The sequence below is a fragment of the Andrographis paniculata genome, unplaced genomic scaffold (genome assembly GCF_009805555.1).
Source record: "Andrographis paniculata isolate CXL003 unplaced genomic scaffold, ASM980555v1 Contig46END, whole genome shotgun sequence".
Lineage (NCBI taxonomy): Eukaryota > Viridiplantae > Streptophyta > Magnoliopsida > Lamiales > Acanthaceae > Andrographis > Andrographis paniculata.
This window is the reverse complement of record NW_026137580.1, coordinates 4,088,813-4,112,829: the sequence shown is the minus strand read 5'-3', so window position 1 is coordinate 4,112,829 and position 24,017 is coordinate 4,088,813. Positions and strand designations below refer to the sequence as shown.

General features: G+C 38.2%; 1 protein-coding gene across 1 annotated transcript; it reads left to right on the top strand.

The window, feature by feature from the left end:
* Nucleotides 1-1,620: 1,620 nt before the first annotated feature.
* Nucleotides 1,621-10,200, top strand: LOC127252491 (uncharacterized). Its single transcript, XM_051276684.1, has 9 exons — nucleotides 1,621-1,868; nucleotides 2,151-3,620; nucleotides 3,809-4,005; nucleotides 4,126-4,317; nucleotides 4,823-7,850; nucleotides 7,941-8,372; nucleotides 8,445-8,881; nucleotides 8,960-9,085; nucleotides 9,162-10,200. The coding sequence occupies exons 5-9, from the start codon at nucleotides 6,797-6,799 to the stop codon at nucleotides 9,786-9,788; spliced, it is 2,676 nt and encodes an 891-aa protein (XP_051132641.1). The 5' UTR covers nucleotides 1,621-1,868; nucleotides 2,151-3,620; nucleotides 3,809-4,005; nucleotides 4,126-4,317; nucleotides 4,823-6,796; the 3' UTR covers nucleotides 9,789-10,200.
* Nucleotides 10,201-24,017: the final 13,817 nt, after the last annotated feature.

The window sequence follows — 24,017 nt, the reverse complement described above, 5'->3', positions numbered from 1 at the left end:
ATTATCATTCCTAATTTTATTATATTTGAATTATCCATAATCCTGCAATATAAACTTAAATGATTAGATAATATTGATTTTGATGTAAAAATAGAGAAATATACAAAATAAGTAAAAATAAAACTACAAAATAACATAATAAATAAAAGAAAATAATAAATAAAAATATATAAAAATACCAACCTAAAAAATGATTGAGAAAGTTGTCGATAAACTATTAGAAAACAAAATGAATTGGTTTAATATTCTATTGAAAAAAATAAAGAAAAATACACATTAATAAAAAATTGAAGAATAATAAAAATTTATAGATAATGTTTTTTTTCTTAAGAAAAATAAATAACAACCTAAACCTAAAGATCAAGATAATAAAAAAAATAAGATTTTTTATGAACTACATCAAATTAGGACACTATACTCTAAAAAAAAATAAAGAAAAATACATATTAGTAAAAAAATACTACAACATAAAAATTAAACACTACCAAATAATAATAAAAAAAAATAACCAAAAAAACAAAAAAAAGAGAAATAAGAACCTTAATAGTTACCGAGATCAAGAAGATAAATAAATGAAATAATCTCTACTGCAAAGATAGAAAAAATATTACTGCAATGTATATTGCATTAAAAAAAAAACAACAAAATAATACTAAAAAGAAAAAATAGACAACAAACTTGGGGAAAACAAAGATGAGAACAAGAAAATAGCAACCAATTGTTGAAGAATCAAAGACAATGTAGGAAAGTAGTCCCGGGATGGCTTGGTGTTGGGGTCGATTTGAGATCCAGAGATCACAAGTTCAAATATGAGATGTTTAAAAAAAAAAAAAAAAAAAAAAAAAAAAAAAAAAGTATAATATATATCCATTATCCACTAGTAAAAAATTAATTATCAACACAAAATATTATTTTTATATAGTTATTTGTGTAAAATTTAAATTGTAATATTGAATATATTATTTTAGAATTTATATGAAATTATTTATGTTAATATATTATTTTTATAATATTATTTTATTTATATTAGTTATACGTTTTTTTTAATAATATTATAAATAATTTTATTTCAATTTAATTAATTTAAAATAATAATATTAATATATATAGTATATATAATTGAAAATATATATTATTTACTATTCAATAATATTAAAATATACCATCTCCGTTCCATTTAATTTGTCTCATATTTCTATTTTTGTTCGTCCTACATAATTTTTCATTTTATTTTTTGAAAATATAATTATATATTTTAATTATATTTTAAAATTTATAATTTATAAATTTTTTATTTTAATTAAATTATTTAATTATTAGTTGAGACAGAAGAATGATATTTTTTTCTTAAACAAAAAATTATTCTAAAATAATAATATTAAAAATATATACTAATATAGATAATATTATCCAAGTAGAATATTTACAAATATGAATCGAATATTAAAAAAAATTGTGTTTAAATAATATTCGAATCAAATTATTATATACGAATTTTAATCGTAAATTTTTAATACGAATTTCGAATCAACCAATTGAACAAAAATATTTTTATTAGTTGACAACCTATACTCACCTTCCTTCTTCTTCTACGTTGCTTTGCCGCCTTTCCATTTTTTATTTTTTTTATTTTTAAAGTCGCCCTCTGGAACATTCTGTGAGGTTTTTTTTTTACTCCTCTGATTCTTCCTCTGCTTTGGTGTCAAGGAAATTGAGTTTATTTTAATATTTTTGTTATCTTTTTTCTCATTTTTTTTATTTAAATTTTATTTCGCAACTTCTTCCGCCGGTGGTCGCCGCCGCCGCCGTCATATCATTTTTTTTAATCTTCTTTCACCTTGCTGTTCGGCGCTGTGAATGTCTGAAAGGTAAGTTTCTGACCTTTCTCTTTTACCTTGCTGCTTGCGGTGACTGTGTTCTTCTAAACGTTGATAATAGTTCAAGTATTTGCAGCAAATTCTATACATATATATATTATATTTATGTTTTTGCTGTTTTAATGGATATATTCGGAAGTCATTGTTGGATTTTTGCTGGTTCAGTCAATTTTGAAAATCGTATATCAATGGATGAGACAATGATGTTGTTATTGTATTGTAATTTTCTCTTCCCTTTTGACTTGCCTAAGTGTACTGTGCTGCTATTGGCAGATCAAAATTGTTGGGGCACAAAGAGATTCTGATAAGTGACTGCCAATTAGAGGGACAAAAGAGGGAAATAAGTAGTGGCTTATCCATGGACGGAGCAGAATTGCTGGAGTTGGTAAGAAAGTAAGAAGTGATGACAGTAGTTCAACAATGGGCGGAATAGATACCAATGGGCACAATGAAGATTTGCTTAAGAAGGCCGAGAACAAAAAGAAAGAAAGAGGAAAGAAAGAAAAGTTGCAGATCTTGTCAGCACAGCATGGTGGGGAGGAATGTGAGGAAAAAAAGATGACGTTGAAAAAGAAAACAAGAGGAAAATGAAGCAGTCAAAATCAGTGAAAAATGGATTTGATGAAATAAGGGATGACAGATTGTCTACTAACAAAGAAAATAATCAAATTGGCAAACTAGAGAAAAATGATTCTCATGACATGCAAGATGATTGTATAAAATCAGCTATGAAAGGATTGAAGAAACGAAACAAATTTGTGGAGAATGGTCCAAGTGACCGACTATCTCATCATAGTAATAAGAAGGTGAGGTTTATGGCCCAGGATGAGGTTTTTCTTGTACCAAGTGATTTGAATACTGAAAAAGAAAATGGTGATAAAGATAAAGTGGTGTTGGGGAAGCGGTTCACACGTGAAGAAGATGAGATTGTCAAAGAGGCTGTTCAAAAGTGCATAGAGGAACATGACTTGGGTGAGGAAGGTTTGGACATGGTCTTGAACTGTAAAAAGCAGCGTCAAGTGAAAGGTTGTTGGAAAGAAATAGGGTCTGCCATACCATACCGACCATATGTAGCTGTCTACTACCGTGCTCAAATTTTGTTTCGAAGGTCTGAGAATCGGAAGTGGACTCAAGAAGAGTATGATGCAGTTTTGAAATATAAAAAAAAGCATGGCAACTGTTCTAAAAAAATAGCGGAAGAACTTGGAAAGCATAGATTTCATGTAAAGGATACTTGGCGGAACCACCAGAATATAAAGGGCATGTAATATCAAAAATTGTTCAATCTAGTAAACCTTGACCTACAGTTGAAAGTATTTGGTGAGAAAAAGTCCAAGTATGGAATGCTGCGGGACAATATTCCTTGGACAGCTATAAGTGATTAGTTATCCACTCGGTCTCAAGCAAATTGCTGTCTTAAATGGTACAACCAGTTAAGCTCACCTATGGTACTACTGGAAGGCTTGTGGGCTGATCTAGATGACTATCGCTTGCTAGATGCCCTTTATAGCTTCGATGCCACTTGAATGGAAGATGTTGACTGGGATAATCTTCTTGATAACAGATCTGGAGATGTGTGTCGGAAGCGTTAGAATCAAATGGTTCTGCACATTGGTCCGTATGGTAAAAAGTTATTTGCCGAACAATTTGAAGTATTGGCCCAGCGGTATTGCCCCCATCTTATTGAGGCAAGAGAGACATGGGATAGCAAACCAAGGGTTCCATAATACTGCTGATCATAGGGTATGTCTGTGCTCTTCAATAATATTTGCATTAGTTCTATGTGTTATTTGTTGTTCATTCGTTTTTGAGTTTCTTGTTTTTGCATTCCTTTTGATGGTTGATATATTTGCACTATTCAATATAACGTATATATTATTGTCATTCTTGAACCTTGTTTTACTCAAAAAACTGTTTAATGCTTTCACTAGGGCATGGGATCCTGGCTCCCAACCCCTCCAAGCCCCTAGCCCCATCTATAGGAGGGCGACTTGTGGAATCTATGTTTTAGTCCTTCCCACCTCTTCTATCTTCATACTGCGGGTTGTTTTTTCCTTTGTGCGATTCGGCTTCCAACTCTATGTTCCAACCCACCATCCATCATCAAGGATGTTGAGTCTTGCTCTCTGTATGTGTATGATTTTGTGCAATTTCTTGTGTGTTGTGAAAATTTTCTTTTTGTCAGATTTTGTCCATTTCAATTAATATGTAAATTTCTAAAATCTCGTGTATTCCTTTGGTCGCGCAGCTGAAATTCAGGCTGTCTGCGGTTTTGTGAGTTGTGTTTGGAGAGGTTTGATTTTGAGTACTTCATTTCGGCGTTTCCCAGCTCCCCGCGGTGTATGAAGTAGCATCTCATTATGTCAATGTTCTGGATCTTCATTACTTTCAGCTATACCACTGGGAAGAAGTAAAATGATCTGAGATTTATTTAATTTTGGTAATTTCTATATATTGCTATGACATGTTAGCTTACCATGAGATGCAAATTGCAATACAATTTGATTTGAAATGGCATTCTCTCGTGTTATTCCTTCTTACACGGAAAGAAGGAATTCTATGCAGAATAGTATTTGTTTTGTTTATGGAACATCATATGTTGGGAATGTGGTAGTGACGCTCAACAAGAATATTTTATGCACCTTCCATTAATCCTAAAATTGTAGTTTAGTGTGCAAGATAACATTTTCTGATCTGTTTGATCCAATTGATTATTTATATATTCTTTGCCTTGCACTGTTATTCCAAGAGTCTTTGGCATCAATATGATATATTTTGGGGTTGATAGAATTTTCCAAGTTAACTCATGTTGTATGTACTATTTTTTAGACCCTTGTGCTTAGTTGAGCACATGTTGCTTTATATTGAAACTGAATTGAACCTTCCTGGTATAAAGATTAGGCCAGTTTCTGGACTAGTAGCCACTGATTATTTTGTTTGGGCAGTTCTACTTGTCGACTTGGCTTGCATTGCGTACGATGACAAAAATATGTACATGGCAGCTTATGATTGGAGGCTCCTCATTCCAAGTTACAGAGGTATGCTACTTTCATTGTACTCTTTGTTGAAAAGCTACTATTATGGCAAGCAGTTTAACTGAATAAAAACAGTATGCTTATTATCTGCTGAAGCAACGGATATAGCCATTGCAAGGTTTTGGTTTTGATTTTGTTTCTGTTTCTTGATCCGACATTGAATATTTTTGTATCAATGTGCTTGTCCTTCAATTTATTTTATTTTTTCCATGATTATAAAGTGGCTGAACTAGGTCCTAGGTGCACTGTAAATAAGTTTATATACTGCATTATACTCGAGCACTGTTTCCTGTGAAGCTTAGGATTTTATTGCAACCACAATGATAGCTGGGTTGTTTGCTGTATATCTTTTGATAATTTAAACTGGATGGCATTCTTTCATCTCTGTATAAACCCATTGATCCCATCTTCTACGTACAGAAGCTCCACTGTTGATTGCAAAATTGAAACTTTCAGAAGGCCGATTAATTATAACTGTTGATGTATTTTTTCAATAAACAGAAAGTAAAATTCAAAGATATGGAAAATATCTTTAAACTTGATTAAGTTTAATCAGCGCCTGAGATTAGGAATCTCTAAACACTGTACGGTACATAAAAGAAATTAATTGGAAATTAAATGCTGAAAATTTAAAGTGGTGATCCCCGAATTTGACTTTGGTTTGTTGAAGTTGATTGAAGATTCTTTTTCCAGAAAAATCCAAATCTTTAAATACTCTCTGAGAAATTGTACTGGAAACCGTCGCCCGAACGGTTACAACGTCTCATTTTCAACCGTCTGCCAACCCTTCTCCTGCTGACACGTGTCCTCAGCAATCCAAATTATCACTCTATTTCACTCTTTGAGCCGACCACAGACCTTCCGCCCTTTTGGCCCGACTGCCAATCCTCCCGACTTGCAAACCATCCGACTTATTTGGTCCAGCCGCAAACCTCTCGATTAATAGACCATCCGACTTATTGGTCCAGCCGCAAACCTCCCGACTAACAAACCATCCGACTTATTGGTCCAGCCGCAAACCTCCTGACTAACAGACCATCCGACTTACTGGTCCAGCCGCAAACCTCCCGACTAACAGACCATCCGACTTATTGGTCCAGCCGCAAACCTCCCGACTAACAGACCATCTGACTTACTGGTCCAGCCGCAAACCTCCCGACTAACAGACCATCTGACTTATTGGTCCAGCCGCAAACCTCCCAACTAACAGACCATCCGTCCTGATGACTTCCCGACCTAAGGACTTCCCGACCTAAGGACTTCCGACCTGAGGACTTTCCGACCTGAGGACCTCCCGACTTGAGGACCTTCCGTCCTGATGATTTTCCGTCTTGAGGACTTTCCGTCTTGAGGACTTCCCGACCTAAGGACTTTCCGTCCTGATGACTTTCCGTCTTGAGGACTTTCCGTCTTGAGGACTTCCGTCTTGAGGACTTCCCGACCTGCATTTTCCTTAGAAATAAACCAATTTTCCTTGAGTTCCCCGCCGTACCCTTCAACCAGTTCGATCAACTCTATTGCCAGGCCCATTTTTCTTGTATCTTGGGCTTTTTAATCTAATTCTAAATTTCATACGTAACAACTTGCCCACCGCCAAGGGACTTTCAAACGCCATTTATCAATCGTCGTTTGGAAGTTCATAAATCACAACCCTCCTGAAAAATCCCTTAGCAACTGCACCAGTTACTGCAACACTCTTGATTAACTTCCCTTTCTTCAATACGAGCCTTTGTGAATCATAATATCTACAACCTTAAACATGGCGAATCGATACATCCCTGCACTCCCTGTCGATGGATCAATCCCTGAAACCACTCTTGTGGCGACGAAAATGCGCACCCAACTGTTCGTCCATACTGCACAACTGCTGAAGACTCCAATCGTATGAGAGAAGTCTTGGAGGCAAGGAATCTGCTGGCGATCAACAACCCCAACTACAATGCAACCCGTCTTCATGACAGCATTAAAACACACTTGACAGACCTCAAGGATCCCTACCGCACCTGGTACCAGAGAGTAGCAGAACATTACCAGGAGCAATGGAAAACTCAACAAATCGATCAGGCCATATTTCTGTCAACTCTCCCATGTCATTTACATGAAAAAGTCCTCTTGGCTATGGCGGCGTTCTGGCACCCTGAGATTTGTTCCTTTCTTCTTCCAACAGCCCCTATCGGCCCCACCCTTATGGATGTGGCCATGATCGCGCACTTGCCAATTGTTGGGGAAGACCCTGTAATGGGTGCCCGAGATGGGCAAGAATCCAACTCAGACTACTTGGGTTGGTCTTTGACAGATGTGAAAGAATGGGGCTGGACTAAATTTCTAATCAATCAACAAGGAACAGACGGGACCCCTGTAACCGATCGAGAACACATAGCCTTTCTGCTCTTTTGGCTCTGTAAGTATGTAGTTGTTTCTCCTTCGAAATGTGTCCTCCCTTCTCATCTTGACCTTGCCATACACATAGCCTCGGGTCGGTTCTTCTCATTAGGCACCCTTTTCCTTGCCAATCTCTTTGAAGGGTTATCCAGGGTCAGTGTCCGCCTTACTGATAAAGATGGTAAGAAGTTAGACAATGCTGCGTCGGGTCCTTTTTGGTTCCTGGAACTATGGTTCCGTCTCTATTTTCCCGACGCCTTCCAACTTGGTCATCCTCATGTTGCCCCCACACTTGAGAATTCTCTAGGAGTAGCCCTTAACCGACTTTGCTTAGGTCGTAATAACCTCCAAGCGTCTGATCCAATCATAACTGCTATGCTTACTGATAATCGAAATGAGAACCATTTTTACCCACACAAAATGTATATCGGTTATGCATCCGGCGTGTTTTGGCCATTCCCTGTTCCATCACCTTTGTCTCAACCAAATCCACTTCCACATCCAACTTACCCTTTTTCCTGGGATGTTGCCCTTAAACCCAGATCTTTATTTACCAGCAAGAAAATCGATAAAAAGGGCCCCAAAATATTTTATACCTACAACTATCAGCCTCAATTTGTGGCACGCCAATTTGGCTGCTAACAAGGCTTGCCTGGTCCTATTGCTCATCCCCATCTAACAATTCAAAGTCCGGATGGGAGAGCTATTTTTGATGCAATTGCCCCATACATATCCCAACTCATAAATTACATCACCTCTAATTCTTATATTCCTTACAAACCTTCTCCAACTTCCGTTGAATCCTTTCGGGAGTGGTGGTCGGTTACTTGGGCCTTGATTTCACCTGACAAGGATCGTTTACTGGGCATACTTCTTCCCCCACCTGCAATAACTTTAGGGGCGAATCCTCTGACTAATACCCAAAGAAACCTGATTACTCAAGGCAATGAGTCGGGTGCTCCACAAAGAAAAAGGAGAGCCTTTCAGACTCAAACTATTCCGCCCTTTGGGGACAGTCAACCATCCTCCACAAAACGCCTATCAGGTCGGCCCCCTATAAGGTCCCGACCCCGTCCAGGTATAATCCCATACCCTCAATTTAACTTAATCCTTTCCTTAACATGGTATTGATCCTTAATTCTATATTTAGGAGTGGCTTCTGCTCGAGCGACCGCCCAACCTACTTCTAGACCAACTAAAACAATGAAGCCACCGACCGACCCACTACCTGAACCTGAGCCCCCGATCAAGCGCCGGGCACCGAATAAAATGCCTTCATCCACCGAACATGCAACAATAAGAGTTTCATCTCCTAGTGAGGCGACTGCTTCAGATATGAACAGGTTACCTCATGTTGCTTCTGCTGTCTCTGATGCAACCGTCCCAGATACATCCAACCAAAGAGCAACCGACTTGGAGGTTGCCGACCCAGGGGCAGCCGCCTTGGAGGTTGCCGACCCAGGGGCAGCCGATCCTCCTCTAGCAGCGGGTAGACAGGATGAAGAACCTTTGCATGTTCAACCAAGAGGTCTCTTACCGGAATTACCAGAAATCCCCTCATCTGACTCAGAAACCTCTGTTAACTTGGTAAACACTCCGACTCTTCATTCCAATTAAAACCTGATGTTCATTTGATATCAAGTACATCTTATTCTCATCCTTCAGGGACCTAGATCTAAACCTCAACGCCCATTGGAAGCAACTGACGAGTCGGCTATTGGAATACCAAATGACCAGCCCTCCAAACTTATGGCTATTTTGGCTCCTTCAACAACCATCATCCGTCCAGAGGTATGAGCAACCTTCTCACAATCAATTTTCAATATTCATTCTTCATTCAGTCTGAGATAAACATCTTTTATTTCAGGGATATTCTGATCTAGCCCTGTTGTCGGCCGTCCTTATTCCGACTGACGTCCGAGCTATAATTGCACAGGCTGTTGACCAATCTTTCCCCGACCTGGGGTCAGATTTGCTGGACAACCTTCTTCAAGGCATTGGTGGTCTCTTGTTCCAACTGTCTTCAGAGTCGGCTGCTGCCCCTATTCTTCACTACCTGATGGAGCGACTATCCGAACTCAGAAATGAAGTCCTGTTCGCCCAACTTTTGACAGCTGAGACACCCTTGCCTGATTTGGATCGAATAAGCCTGGAGGCTTCCTTGACCAAAACCAAGGAATCCATTCAACAAGCAGTCAGTCGACTGGAAGGCCTGAACAACGCCAAGGCCCAAATAAAAGGGTCAATCCAGCAGAAAGAAGCAGAGCTGAAGGCGCTCCATCAAGAGAGGTCTGTCCTGGAAGGACATATCAACGATGAGCAACGCCTGATTGATCGGTACCAAAGCAATGCAGCGGACCTAGATCAGGAGTTGAAGATTCACGCCCGATCCCAACTCATAAAGCAGTACCAGTCGGCTGCTAATAACAGGCGACGCTTCAGATCCGAAGACAAATGGTCCCAAATAAAACTTGCATTAGGATCTCTTTTGTAATTCTTGACTTGGTAAATAAAATTTTTCTCCTCTTATTGAGGATCGCCTCCTATATTCCCCACTCTTCAGGAACAGAACAAATCATTTCCTTATAAATATTTGTTGCTCTTGTAAATCATCAAATAAACATTGACTCATAAATCAACCTTGCATATGCCTGCCACATAATATTAAAATGCCTCCCCACCGTCCTTATGTTCCTGTCAACAATTGGCAAGGTGTCATCCAACCCTTTTTCATGGGTAACCATCCAGTTGGAGGTCACGCTGAAGACCTGCTATTCCTCCTCAAACAATTGGATTTCAAATTCAGGTTTTCCCAATGAGGCAGAAAAACCATCCATCGTGTCATTCGCCTGATGGAGAACGTGCTAGAAGGGTATGAGACCCTTCGAGATATCCAAAGTCGCCTTCCCGACATCGATCATCATGGATTTGATTGAACATCATGTGACAGCCATACTCCCAGACCTTGGCTGGGATCACACTTTCTCTAATCAACGTGTAGTCTTTTCAAGATTACGCACTTTTGTTGACCGTGAACGCCAAGCCTTGACAGACATGAAAGGCCGAACTGACTATGATCTTGAGAAAATGCAAGATCAGCGGGAGAAGTACCGACCTAGCTTAGAAGACCTTATTGATGAAGACCCAGAAGTAATCCCTAATCACTGGAATGATGATTCTGACTCAGGAGAAAGCAACCCTCAGCACGATTCAACATCTGAAAATGAATGAACCCTTATTAGGTTCGAACCCTTGGCAAATGGGTTCTGAAAACTTACTGTTTCATGTTTTCTTGTAACCTGAAAAGGCAGGAAAATACCTCTTCAGATATCTAGCATTAATACATTCATGTACCCTTTTACCTTCTTGATTTATAATAATATAGGCACCATTTCCAATTTCCTTTTGAATTATGAATGGTCCCTCCCAATTTGGAGACCACTTTCCTAATTGATTGACCTTCTTGTAAGTTGGCAGAATAGTTTTCCAAACCAAGTCTCCTTCTTTGAACGTTCTGTAAAAGATCTTATTTCCATAGGTCTTGGCCCTGACCTCATTTTGCTTCAGAATCTGATCAATTGCATGAAGTCGGTTGACATCCAGACTTTCCAACTGCTGCAACATCATTTGTTGATACTCTTCAGTAAATTCATCATTAGTAAAACTTGTGCGTCCAGATGAAACTTGCACTTCGGCTGGCAACACAGCATCTTGTCCAAAAGTGAGTTGATATGGTGAAAACCCTGTGGCAGAACTTCTGTTATTCCTATGTGCCCATAAGGCTCGAGATAATAACAAATGCCATTTCCTTGGGTTCCCCTCGATTGTTTTCTTGATAATCCGAATAATAATCTTGTTAGCTGCTTCCGCCTGCCCATTAGCTTGAGGATAATAAGGCGAGGAATGATTCAACCGAATGCCAAATTCTGCCAAGAAACTCACAAATTTCTCCCCAGTAAAGACCAGACCTTGGTCGGTTGTTAATGAATGAGGTATACCATATCTATAGATTATCTGATTCAACATAAAACCAATAACCTCCTTCTGATCCATGCTTTTCAAAGCAACCGCCTCCACCCATTTGGTAAAATAGTCTGTTGCAACCAAGATAAAACAATGTTCTTGGATGAGGGAGGATGGATTTTTCCAATGATATCCATAGCCCAAGATTTAAAGGGCCATGGTTTTACCATAGCTTGTAACTCTGTGACTGGCGAATGAATTAATTGTCCATGCCTCTGACATTCTTGACAGCCCTTGGCAAATTGTATGCAATCTTAAAAAATCTTTGGCCAAAAGAAACCTAACCTATGTATGGCCCATCTCATGTTCAGACCTGCTCGATAGCTCCACACACTCCACTGTGTACCTCTATCATCACTTCCAAAGCCTGCTTGGGACCCAAACACTTCAAAAGCAATCCTTCGAATGTCCTTTTATATAACACTCCTTCTACCAATTGAAATCGCAAAGCTTTCAATCAAATTCCAATTGGTACATTTGCTCCTGGATCTTGCAAATACATGACAAATTCTGTCCTCCAGTCGGTTCCTACGTCAGTCTGCCAGATGGTTCCTTCTTCAATCCTCCAGTCGGCTCCTGTTTCAAACTCAGGGCCGACCTCTGTGCACATATCTTTCAAAATTCCTTTGCAAGCTTTTTGAGCTAAATCATCCGCAAACTGATTCTCCTCTCTAGGAACGAACTCGATTATCACTTCGGAGATCTTTGATAACAACCGACCTACCAAATCCCTGTACCTCCGAAGCTGGGGATAATTGCAAACATATTTTTTGTTTACCTGGTTAATCACCAATTGAGAGTCCCCTTTTATAATAACCGACTGAACTTTTCTGGCTATCAAGGCTTTCAATCCCAAGATCAAAGCTTCATATTTTGTTGAATTATGGGTCATATCTTCCAATTGAAGCTGCAAATTGACCCTTTGGCCGTCTGGACCTTCCAACAGGACGTCTGCACCAGATCTGTTTCCTGAGGTAGAACCATCAAAGAACATTAACCAATTTCGGGTGCTTACATAAGGTATACACCCGGTCTGTTGCTCTTCACAACCTGTGAAGTCTGCCAAAAAATCTGCCACTGCTTGGCCTTTGACCGCCCTCAAGGGAGAATGATACAAATCGAAGGGAGCTAATTTAATGGCCCACTTCATGAGTCTGCCTTGCATTGTAGGCCTTTGCAAAATTAACTTGATGAGATCAAACTTTGAGAAAACCTCAACTCTCCTAGGCAGCATATAATGTTCAAGCTTGGTGCATGCAAACACCAATGAATAACACATCTTCTCTGGCATTGTATAATTCAATTCTGGTCTTGTGAGAGTTTTGCTCAAATAATAAATTGCCCTTTCCTTTCCATCATCTCCATCTTGAGCTAACAAGCAACTGACCACTTCATGAGTATTTGCCAAATAAAGTTTGAGGGTCCGACCTTCCTTGGGAGGCATCAACACAGGTGGTTGAGTTAATGCCTGCTTTATAGCTTCCAAAGCCATCTGTTGGTCTGGCCCCCACTCAAAAGGGCTTCCTCCTGCCTTCAATAATTTAGTGATTGGCCTGACCTTGCCAGCCGCATTGGAAATGAACCGCCTGAGATAGTTCATTTTTCCCAACATACTTTGAATCTCTTTAACTGTCTGAGGTGGTCTGCTGGTAAGAATTGCTTTGGCTTTGTTAGCATCGATCTTGATACCCCTCTCATAAACCAAGAACCCCAAAAAACTCCCAGCTGTTATACCGAAAGCACACTTAGTTGGGTTCATTTTCGGTTTGTATCTCTTCATCTGACCGAAAGCATCCTCAAGATCCTTCAAATGTTCCTCAAAACTAGAAGACTTGACAATAACATCATCAATGTAGACTTCCATAGACTTACCAATGAGGTTATGAAAAATTGCATTCATGGCCCTCTGATAAGTCGCCCCAGCATTTTTCAAGCCAAAAAGCATAACTGTCCATTCATAAATGCCTAATGCTCTTGGACACCTAAATGTTGTCTTGTGAATATCTTCTTCTGCCAGAGAGATTTGGTTATATTCTGCATAACATCCATCAAACTGAGAATCCTGTGCCCTGCTGCTGAGTCAATTAACACGTCGGCCATAGGCATCACATACTCGTCTTTAGGGGTAGCCATGTTAAGATCTCTGAAATCAATGCATATTCTGATTTTACCATTTTTTTTTAACCACTGGTACAATGTTGGCCAACGAGTCTGCATAACGGCAAGGTCGGATGAAACCCACTTTAAGAAGCTTCTGAATCTCTTCTTTAATCTGAGGCATCAGGTCAGGACTCATACGTCTTGGAAACTGTTTACAGGGCTTGAAATCCTTCTTAATGGGCAATCGATGTTCTATCAGACTTCGCTCCAGACCATGCATTTCTGAATAGTCCCAAGCTAAACATTCAATATTGTTTCTTATAACTCCGAGCATCGATGTTTGTTGCTCTTTAGACAAATAAACACTCATTCTGATTATTTTTGGAACCAGGTCGGTTTCTAAGTTAAATTCCAGCAAAGGATCTTGTGCTGAAAAAGTTGGCTCTGTTTTTTCTAATAAATCGGGCCAACGAAATTGTTCATATTCTTGAGAATAAACATTATGTATGTTTTTGACTTTTTCTACTTTTTCAAGAGCTGATCTAAGTAATACTTATTAATAAGTAAGCTACAATCTTGTAATTCTGTTTCTTGCATAAGGAAAGTATTATATAAAAAGTAGGTCTGGCTTACTTAAGAGCCACATAATACACCTTGGTCTTTTAAAAGAACATTGAATTCTGGCCAATGAATTTAAAACCCTTCTTTGGGTAGTCATTAGCCATAAGAAAATGATACATTGGAGGTACATAACCAGAATAGAAAACTGATTCTTCTACTTGTTCTGATGCTTCAAAAGGATTGTCATTTGCCTCCATTGTGAAGACCTGGTTGCCTTCCCAGAACATCAATTGTTGATGCAGTGTTGATGGCACACACTTAGATGCATGAATCCAATCTCGTCTAAGCAGGATTGAATAGGTGGTATCTGCATCCACCACGAAGAAAACAAACGAAATCTTCTTTGGGCCGACTTCAATGGAGGCGACCAGCACGCCTTCTGGTTTGGTCGGTTGCCCAGTAAAGCTAGTCATCTCAAAATCTACAAGAGATAGATCCTGAATCCCCTTCCCTAATTTTTTGAGTCTTTAATGGCATTACATTAAAAACGGCCCCATTATCTATGAAAACCTTTGTAATTGGTTTCCCACAAATATGAGCATTAACATACAGGGGCTTCAAACGAGACGCTACACCTTCTGGAATAGGAAGGAAGACTATTGGAGGGACTTCTAATTGAGAGTCAGGGTCTGCAATGTTTGCCCATTCTGGCTCTTCTATAGACTCATCCATCAGACTTGCCCACAGAGGCTCTTCCTCAACCCAATTAATTTTTGTCATTCGGCAGGGGATACGTGGCCCTATTCGAGATTTGACAGACCTTGAATCTTTCTCTGGAACTTTGTTATCAACTTCAAATTCGGGTTGAACAGTCAAAGACTCCAAACGAAACTCCTCTATTGATGGATTGAAGTTAACCTTCTCACAATGTTGACATCTGAAACCCTTAACTCTTTCATCTGACAAGCCCTTATCTATCTTCCGCATGGACTGACCTCCCTCATTGCACCGGACGCTGGTCAGCTGCTCAGAAGAGGCTCCCCCAATGAACCGACCTTCCCCTGCCTCATTCGGCTGCTCAAACGAAACGACCCTGATGAACCGACCTTGCTCAGTATACTTGGCAGTGCCTCGGCTGTCGTTCGGTTGCTTTGATGAGGCGACCTTGTCTCTGTATCTCGCAGCATATCTGCGTTTGGCATTCCGAATCTGAGTACGATTTATGCCTGGGAAGCGATGATCCACATCAATTGGTAGAGGTTTCTTATTTCGAGTCCATTTGTTTCCGACCGCACCCGTCTTCCTGGTCGGGTGGTCCCTAACTACAACTTGGTCCTTTAATTCCACGTTAAAAGAACCATCTTGGTTGTCCCATTTTTCAGCCACTGTTTTTTTCACAAAGTAATTCGCATAATCCTTGAGCAATTGCCCTAAATTCTGATTCTGCTGATGACCTTGCCACTACATTCTGCTTCTTGCTCCTCCATGTCACTAGGTTACCTCCAAGAAAAGTACAATACCCTGCAGTTGATCTTCTATCCACTAGGGAGCCAGCATAGTCAGCATCGATGTAGGCTTCCGAAGTAAGAGTGTCATTCCTTTTGAACAAGATTCCTTTCCCTGGATTGCCTTTCAAGTAGTGCAGTACCCTTTAAGCAGCTTGAAGATGAGGTTCTCTTGGATCATGCATGAATTGGCTGATCAAACTTACAGAATATGCTATGTCCGGTCGAGCGTGAGCAAGGTATATAAGTCTGCCAACCAACCTCTGGTACATTCTTTTATCCACAGCTAGTTCTTCTTTAGCTTCTCCCAATTTATAGTTTGGATCTATTGGAGTAGAAATCGGCTTACACCCAATCTTCCTTGTTTCTGCCAATAAATCAAGCACGTACTTTTGTTGAGATATGAAGATCCCTTGTCTGGAATATGCCACCTCAATACCGAGAAAATACTTCAATTTCCCTAGTTCTTTTATTTCAAATTCTTTCATTAGTCTCAGCTTTAATTCATGCTTCTCTTTCTCATCATTTCCAGTCATTATGATGTCGTCCACATAGACTAAAAGAGCAGTCACTCCCCCTACAGCTGAATGCTTAATGAAAAGCGTGTGGTCACCTTGCCTTTGTTTGTACCCAAATTCCTTAATGACTTTTGCAAATCTGCCAAACCATGCTCTAGGAGATTGTTTTAACCCATAAAGGGTTTTCAGTTTGCACTCCTTGTTACCAGTGTCCCCTTCAAATCCTGGTTGAATATTCATGTAGATTTCCTCATTTAAGTCACCATGGAGGAATGCGTTCTTAACATCATATTGTAGCAGTTGCCAATTAAAGTGAGCAGCCAATGATAACAAAATTATTACTGTGTTCATTTTTGCAACTGGAGCAAATGTTTCTTGATAATCTACCCCATAAGTTTGAGTGTATCATTTGGCTACTAACCTTGCTTTATATCTTTCAAGGGATCTATCAGCCTAGTACTTTAATGTAAAAATCCATTTGCAATCAACAATGTTTTTCCCTTTGGTTTATCAACGATCTCCCATGTTTTATTCTTCTCTAATGCATTCATCTCTTCTCTCATAGCATCCCTCCATTCCCTTTTTGACAAAGCCTCAGACACATTGTGAGGGATGGCAATGGTGTTCAAACTCATAATGAATCCATTTTGGACTGGCGATAGACACTTAAAAAAGACATAGTGAGATAGAGGATAGAGTGGTCGTTTAGTGCATTCTCTGGTTTCTTTTCTAACAGCAATGGGAAGATCCAAAACAGTAGTTGAATCAGTGGACTGTTCAACAGATTGTGTGTGTAAAGGTGGATTTGATCTTACCGTGATTTCTTTCTCAGAATTTGGATTGGATTCTTGGACTTGTGTCAGTTCAGGAACGGTCTTTCTCCTTGAATACACATGAGGAAACTTTGGAAAATTGTGAGTGATGCTGGTTGGAGAAGGAGATGATATGGGTTCAGTGACAGGATCGGGTGACTCAGATGTGACTAGTTCAGAGGACTCAGGTTCAACCGGAACATGAGGAGGGTTTTGTTCTGAGTGACTGCGGGGTGGCACATGCGGAAGGTCAAGGGTTTTAAGTGGTTCGAAAGACTCACAAGTACTATCTTCCATCATTGAAATCTCCCCCTTAAGAGAGGACTTGAAAAAAGGTCTATTTTCTGCGAAAGTGACATCCGCAGAGATGTAAAATTTTTTGGTCAAGGGGTTGTAACATTTGTATCCCTTTTGAATGGATGAGTAACCGAGGAAAACACATTTGATGGCTCTAGGGTCTAGCTTCCCTCTATGTTGTTTGTGGACATGAACAAAGGCGGTACACCCAAATACCCTAGGAGTGAGGCCATTTGAGGTTCTGAAGTGAGGGTAAAAGCTATGAAGGGCCTCTATGGGGCTTTTGTTTTCTAACACATGGGAGGGAAGTCTATTTATCATATATGCGGCAGTAAGAACAGCTTCTCCCCAATAGGACTTAGGAACATTCCCTTGAAACAGTAAGGCTCGGGTGGTATTGAGTAAATGCCTATTCTTTCTTTCAGCTACCCCATTTTGTTGAGGTGTCTCCACACATGATGAATCATGGATAATCCCTTGTGATTGAAAGTAAGGTGAAAGAATCTGATTGAAATAATCTCTAGCATTGTCTGTCCTAAAGCTTTTTATTTTGACCCCAAATTGATTTTGAACCATTGAATGAAAATTAGGTATAACAATGCTAACATCAGATTTTTGTTTAAGAAGAAAGAGCCATGTGACCCGAGTGCAATCATCAATTAAGGACACAAACCAACGAGCCCCAAAAACATTAGGTATAGTGGAAGGATCCCATATGTCACTATGAATCAAGTGAAAAGGATGAGAACTTCTCTTATTGCTAATAGGAAAAGATGCACGGATATGTTTTGCCAATTAACAGATGTCACAATGAAATTCAGAAATATCTAATCCTCGGAAGAAATGATGAAACATTATTTTTAAAATCCTAAAAGAAGGATGACCAAGACATAGGTGATATAGCCAAATGGCATCTTTATTCGAGGAACTAAGGAAAGAAGAAGGCAAGTTACTCTTAGGTTTTTTAGATGGTTCAAGGTGGTAAAGACCGTTCATTTCCTTAGCAAGTCCAATCCTCCTCCCCGAGTCTTGGTCCTGAAAAACACAATAAGAAGAGCAAAAAACAACATAGCATTTAAGATCATGCGTCAACTTTTGAATGGAAACAAGGCTTGTTGACAGTTTGGGCACATGGAGGACATTTTTAAGGATAAGGCTAGGTGTGATATGTATATCTCCAATCCCTGCAACAGTGGCTAAGGAACTATTGGCCACAACAATTTTTCTATTACTTGGACATGGGGTATAAGTGTGGAAGAGTTGAGATGTGGGGGTCATATGGTCTGTAGCACCGGAGTCCATGATCCAAGAGTTGGTACATAATTTGTCTAAGACATTTGTGCACACAGATTTACCTGAAAGAGCCATTGCACATGTTCCAGAAGGCTTCTCAAGAGTCCCCAACAAACTTCTCAATCTCTCAATTTCTTTACTATTGAACCCTCCTATTGCTGGATTTTCCTCAATATTAGGCTGCTCTGCCATATGCGCTTGAGGCCTTAGCTGCTGTCCCCCACGGTAGCCCCACTCTCGGCTTGGAGGTTTACCATTCAGCTTTCAACACTTCTCCCTTGTATGCCTGGGTTTCTTGCAATAAGTACACCAAAGATTGTCTTTATTTTCTTTCCCTTGGTTATCTCTACCAAAGTGTTTAGGCATATCATTCTTTCCTTTAAAGATGGTTTCAGACATGACTTAGTGAAGAAGAAAAATTCACAGCAATTAAGGCCAGAACAAAACACAGCGACGAAGGCTGCTTGAAGAAGACTACAAAACCCTAGAAAAATTTCTAGAGCTCTGATACCATGTTAAAATATTTTGCGGAAACTCTAAAGCTTGCGTTCTTGATAATCAAAATAAGGGGCTTATATATAGGCAACCTAAAACAAACTCGATAGACTCAAATCTAAATAATGTAATCTAATGGATATGACCAAATCTAAATTTAAATCTAACAAATCTAAAACTAAATATCTAAAATATCTCAACAACATTATAACTCAGCTATTCTTTGACAAATATAAATAATTATAAATTAAGATTAAGATAACTAATTAGTTTAATTAAAATTTAAAAAAAATAAATTAAAAAGTTTAAAATGAGATTAAAGTGTATAATATTTTCCAAAAAAAGAAAGTGACATGGAATGTGGGTCAGACAGAAACGGCAACGTGGACATGGTATGTAGGACGGAGGGAGTATTATTATTTCTAGTGCATAGTGTAAGGTTAGTATATGATATATATGTACATACGATTTTTTATTATTAATATGCTGATCAGAATTTAATGACTAGTGCAGTACTTTATATTAATAATTCTTTCTAGCGAAGAGTGTATATATTTTATTATTATTCATGTACTATACTATTGAATACTACGATGAAGCTATAGGACAAACTACATTATTATATCTATTACTCAATTAACAAGCAATATATAATGTACTCTCTCGTTGGTGTTATATATATAATATTAATATATTAGTTGGATTCTACTTGTAGGCAACTATATATATATATTATATTTGTAGACAATTATATATATATTTATATAAATAAGTTCTTTATATAAAGCTATTTTTTTTTAATTAATTTTATAATTCTAATTTAACTTATTTGATTTTATGGATTTTATTTTTAAGTATGTTGATTTTTGTATTAATTCTATTCATATTTTAATGATTGTCTTATTATTTATGCATTTTATTTTATTTCTTTTTTACTAGTTCAAATTTAATGGCCGATAATGAAAATGTTCAAGATTTATCAAAGGATCCAGCAAGAAAGGCCAAATTATCTGATCCGGGATGGAAGTATAGATTTTGGCCGGATTTGAATAACAAAGATTTAATTGAATGTGTTCTTTGTCATAGACAAATGCATTATGAGATCAAGAGGTTAAAGCGGCATTTAGTTGGGAATTACGATGATGTTGTTAAATGCCTAACATCATAGAAGAAATTCGTAAGAAATACATCAATTTATGAGCAAAAAGTGATGAATAAAGCATCGTGGGGTACTACCGAATTTGATTATTTTGAAGATACCAAAGATAATGAGGAATTAGAAGGAAATCAATCTACGGGATCTATGAATTCATCTTCCAAGCCTTCATTGCATCCAAGTTCAGGAACAAGTAGTAAAAAATAGATGGCTCAATCAACTTTAAAGTTTTTTGAACCTCAAAGAGTTGGAAAATAAAGTAAGTCAATTGTTGCAATGATTCGAAAGACTCTTGAAGAGATTGTTGAAGAAAGACATATGGACGGTTATGTTAAAAAAACCATCGAAGCTTCTACAAAACGAAAAGAGGAAACGAAAGAAGTGCAAAGTAGTATTGCTGATTTTTTCTATGAAAATGACATTCCATTCAATGCTTCCAAATCATGAAGTTATGAAATTATGGTTAAGGCCATCGGACAATATAGTTCCGGTTTGAGACCTAATAGTTATCATCAATTGGGGGAACCATTTCTTGAGGATTCCGCAAATGTAACAAATAAGTTGAAAGAAAGACACATGGAAGCTTGGAAGCAATATGGGTGTTCCCTTATGTCAGATGGTTGGACAGACAAAAGAGGGCGACCGTTAATAAATTTTCTTGTCATTAGTCCAAAGGGGACTTTTTTCTTGGAGTTTATTGATGCATTAGCTGAGTCACATGATGCAAGAATGTTAGTTGACCTGCTTGGAAAAAAGGTTGAAGAAATTGGCAATGAGCATGCTATGCAAATTGTGACGGATAATGGAGCAAATTATAAAGTGGCAAGATGATTATTAGAACAATGCATTCCTGGTCTTTTTTGGACACCCTGTGCAGCTCATTGTATCGATCTCATGCTAGAAGATATTGAAAAAATGAATGAATTTAAACCCTACATTCAAAAGGCTAGGGATGTCACCACTTTTATTTATCAACATGGGAGAATTCTCAGTGCAATGAGGGAAAACACATGTGGCAGATATCTAGTGAGGTCGGCGGCTACCCGATTTACAACGCATTTCTCACTTTGTAGAGTTTAAACAAACATAGGAATAAATTGAGGCAGTTATTTGTGAGTGATGATTGGAGCAACAATAAGCTGTTGAAAACATCAAAAGGAAAAAAAAAATTATGAAAACCATTCTTTCATCGAAATTTTGGTAAAACCTACATTCAAAAGGCTAGGGATGTCACCACTTTTATTTATCGACATGAGAGAATTCTTTGTGCAGCGAGGAAAAAGATAGGTGGCAGAGATTTAGTAAGGCCAGCGACTACCCTATTTACTACCGCATTTCTCACTTTGCAGAGTTTAAACAAATATAGGAATGAACTGAGGCGGTTATTTGTGAGTGATGATTGGAGCGATAATAAGTTGTTGAAAACATCAAAAAGAAAAAAAGTGATGGAAACCATTATGTCATCAAAATTTTGGGATCGGGTAGAAGATTGTTTACGGGCAACACTTCATTTTTTAATTGTTTTAAGGATTGTTGATGGTGATGAAAAGCCATCCATGCTTGAGCTTTCTTCGGCTATGAATCACGCGAAGAAAAAGATAACTGAATCTTTTACGAGCAATAACAAAACAAGGTTGTTGGCCAAGTTGATGGAAATAATTGAGGGTCGATAGAGCGATCAAATGGAGGTGAAGTTATATGGGGCTGCACTATTCCTAAATCCTTCAAAATATTTTGAATTGAAAAGTGATCTCGTATTTGCTCGTAAGCAACGTCAGTTGTTTAATGATGTTCTATAAAATATGGTTAAATATGAAGAGTTGATGGATAAGATTAGTGGTAAAATAGAGGATTACGTTACAATGCGAGGAAGCTTTGGCCGTCAATTGACAATCAAGCATCAAATGCAAAAGAGTCCTTGTAAGCTTCTTCAACATATATATATTTTTATTTTCTATGAAACTTAATTTTAAATTTTGAATATATTCCTTCTTATATATATATTTTAGTTGATTGGTGGGATGCATATAGTGGTGACAACGAAGAACTTTGATCACTTTTCGTATAGACTATTAGTCTATGTTGCTCTTCTGCCGGTTGTGATCGCAATTGGAGCACATTTGAATTTGTAAGTAAATTTGTTCGAAATTTACTTATATTAATATTTTAGTAATAATCTTCAAATTTTGATATAAAGTTTTATTTCTAAATTCATACCAAGAAAATCAATAAACTAGAGCACAAAAGGCTAAATGATTTGGTGTATCTTCAATATAATCGAAAAATTGCATATCGCTTTCAAAAGCGCCGGGAAGAAGAAAGCAATTTTAATCCCTTAATTATTTAAGAATTTCAATAGGACAATGAATGAGTTGATGATTCTAGAGATTTGGTTCATGAAGATGGAGATCTTGAGTGGCATCCGTAGGTGCTTCAAGTAATTTCAATAGTTCCAACCTTCGTAGTAGAGGTGTTGGTGAATCCTCAGGTCCGCCCATCGTGTATGACCATCGCCATGGCCCTTTTAACAGACGTTTGGCAAATGAGGATGAAGAAAATGATGAAGATGATGATATGAACACTGAAGACTAATGTGAATTTGAGAAATTGAGGGTTTTTTTTTTTTTTTTTTTGGGGTTTTGAAACTTTCATATTTTGACATATTGGTATTTTGATGGTTATGTTTAGTATTTTCATATTTTATTTGAAATTTAGAGATTTGATGTTATAATTTTATATTTTATAATTAAATATTAGAAACTTATAATAACCAAGTCGCCGCATTGCCATATTGTCACCATTTTGGGTGCCTTATCGCCTAGGCGATATGGCAGTCTAATGGCTCCGCGACTAAATAATCGCCGTAACAACCTTGGTTTCTACACTCCCTTGGTTTCTTTCTAACAACAATAGGTAAATTCAATTCATCATCAACAACCGGTTCACCTGTGTTTTAGTCATGGTAATATTATAACTTCAACATGTGAGTTCGGATCAGAAGTTATTACCTCAGTTACTGGCTCCAGGTTAGACTTTTGGGGATTCCTGCTGGTTATGGGACAGCCTTTATTCCCGTCCTTTTGTATTTCCTTGCACACCTCATGTCTTCATCAAGTTTTTTAGCAATATCAGGAGCAATAGGAGTAGACAATGGAGCAACATCAGCAGGAGCAGACAAAAGATCAGCAGGATCAGCAGGAGCAGATGAAGGATCAGCAGCAAGCGTAGATTCAGGCAAAGGAACAGGATGAGGAGCAGTAGGAGCAGGTTCAGGCAAAAGAGGACTACTATCGGGACTAGTGGAGAGATTAAGAGGATCTAGAAAGAAACCCTCTTGATCTTTATCTTCCTGAGATGGGTACTCTAGTGAAGTAAGATTCATTCTCATTGAATGTGACATCTATTGACACAAATAATTTCTTGGATGGAGGATGATAACACTTTTATCCTTTTTGAGTGGAAGAGTGCCCTAAAAAGATATATTTTTGGGCTTTAGGATCCAATTTTCCCCTGTTTGGACCATATATATGAACAAAAGACACACACCCAAAGACTCTAGGAACAAGATTATTCGTGGTTCTTAAGTCTGGATGAAAGTATGGGAGAACTTCCATTGGACTTTTGTGGTGCAAGACACGAGAGGACAAATGATTTATGAGATGTGTGAAAGAACTGTTTCTCCCCAAAAGGTTTTAGGTACACCATTCTGAAACAACATTGCTCGAGTTTTCTCGAGGAGGTCACCATTTTTTCTCTCTGCTACTCCATTTTGTTATGGAGTATACACACAAGATGACTCATGAATAATTCCATTATTTTGAAAGTAATGAGTGAGGACTTGGTTAAAATAATCCCCGACATTGTCAGACCTAAATCTCTTGACACAGACCCCAAATTGATTTTTGACCATTAAGCAAAAATTTGGTAGAAAAGTACTAACATCAGACTTGGACTTCAAAAGGA

What these genes read in the sequence shown, in the direction of transcription:
- LOC127252491 (XM_051276684.1), top strand. Translation starts at nt 6,797, where the DNA reads ATGAGAGAAGTCTTGGAGGCAAGGAATCTGCTGGCGATCAACAACCCC. An exon ending in CAGAAACCTCTGTTAACTTG is followed by an intron (nt 8,882 to 8,959) that starts GTAAACACTCCG and finishes CTCATCCTTCAG; the next exon opens with GGACCTAGATCTAAACCTCA. An exon ending in CAACCATCATCCGTCCAGAG is followed by an intron (nt 9,086 to 9,161) that starts GTATGAGCAACC and finishes CTTTTATTTCAG; the next exon opens with GGATATTCTGATCTAGCCCT.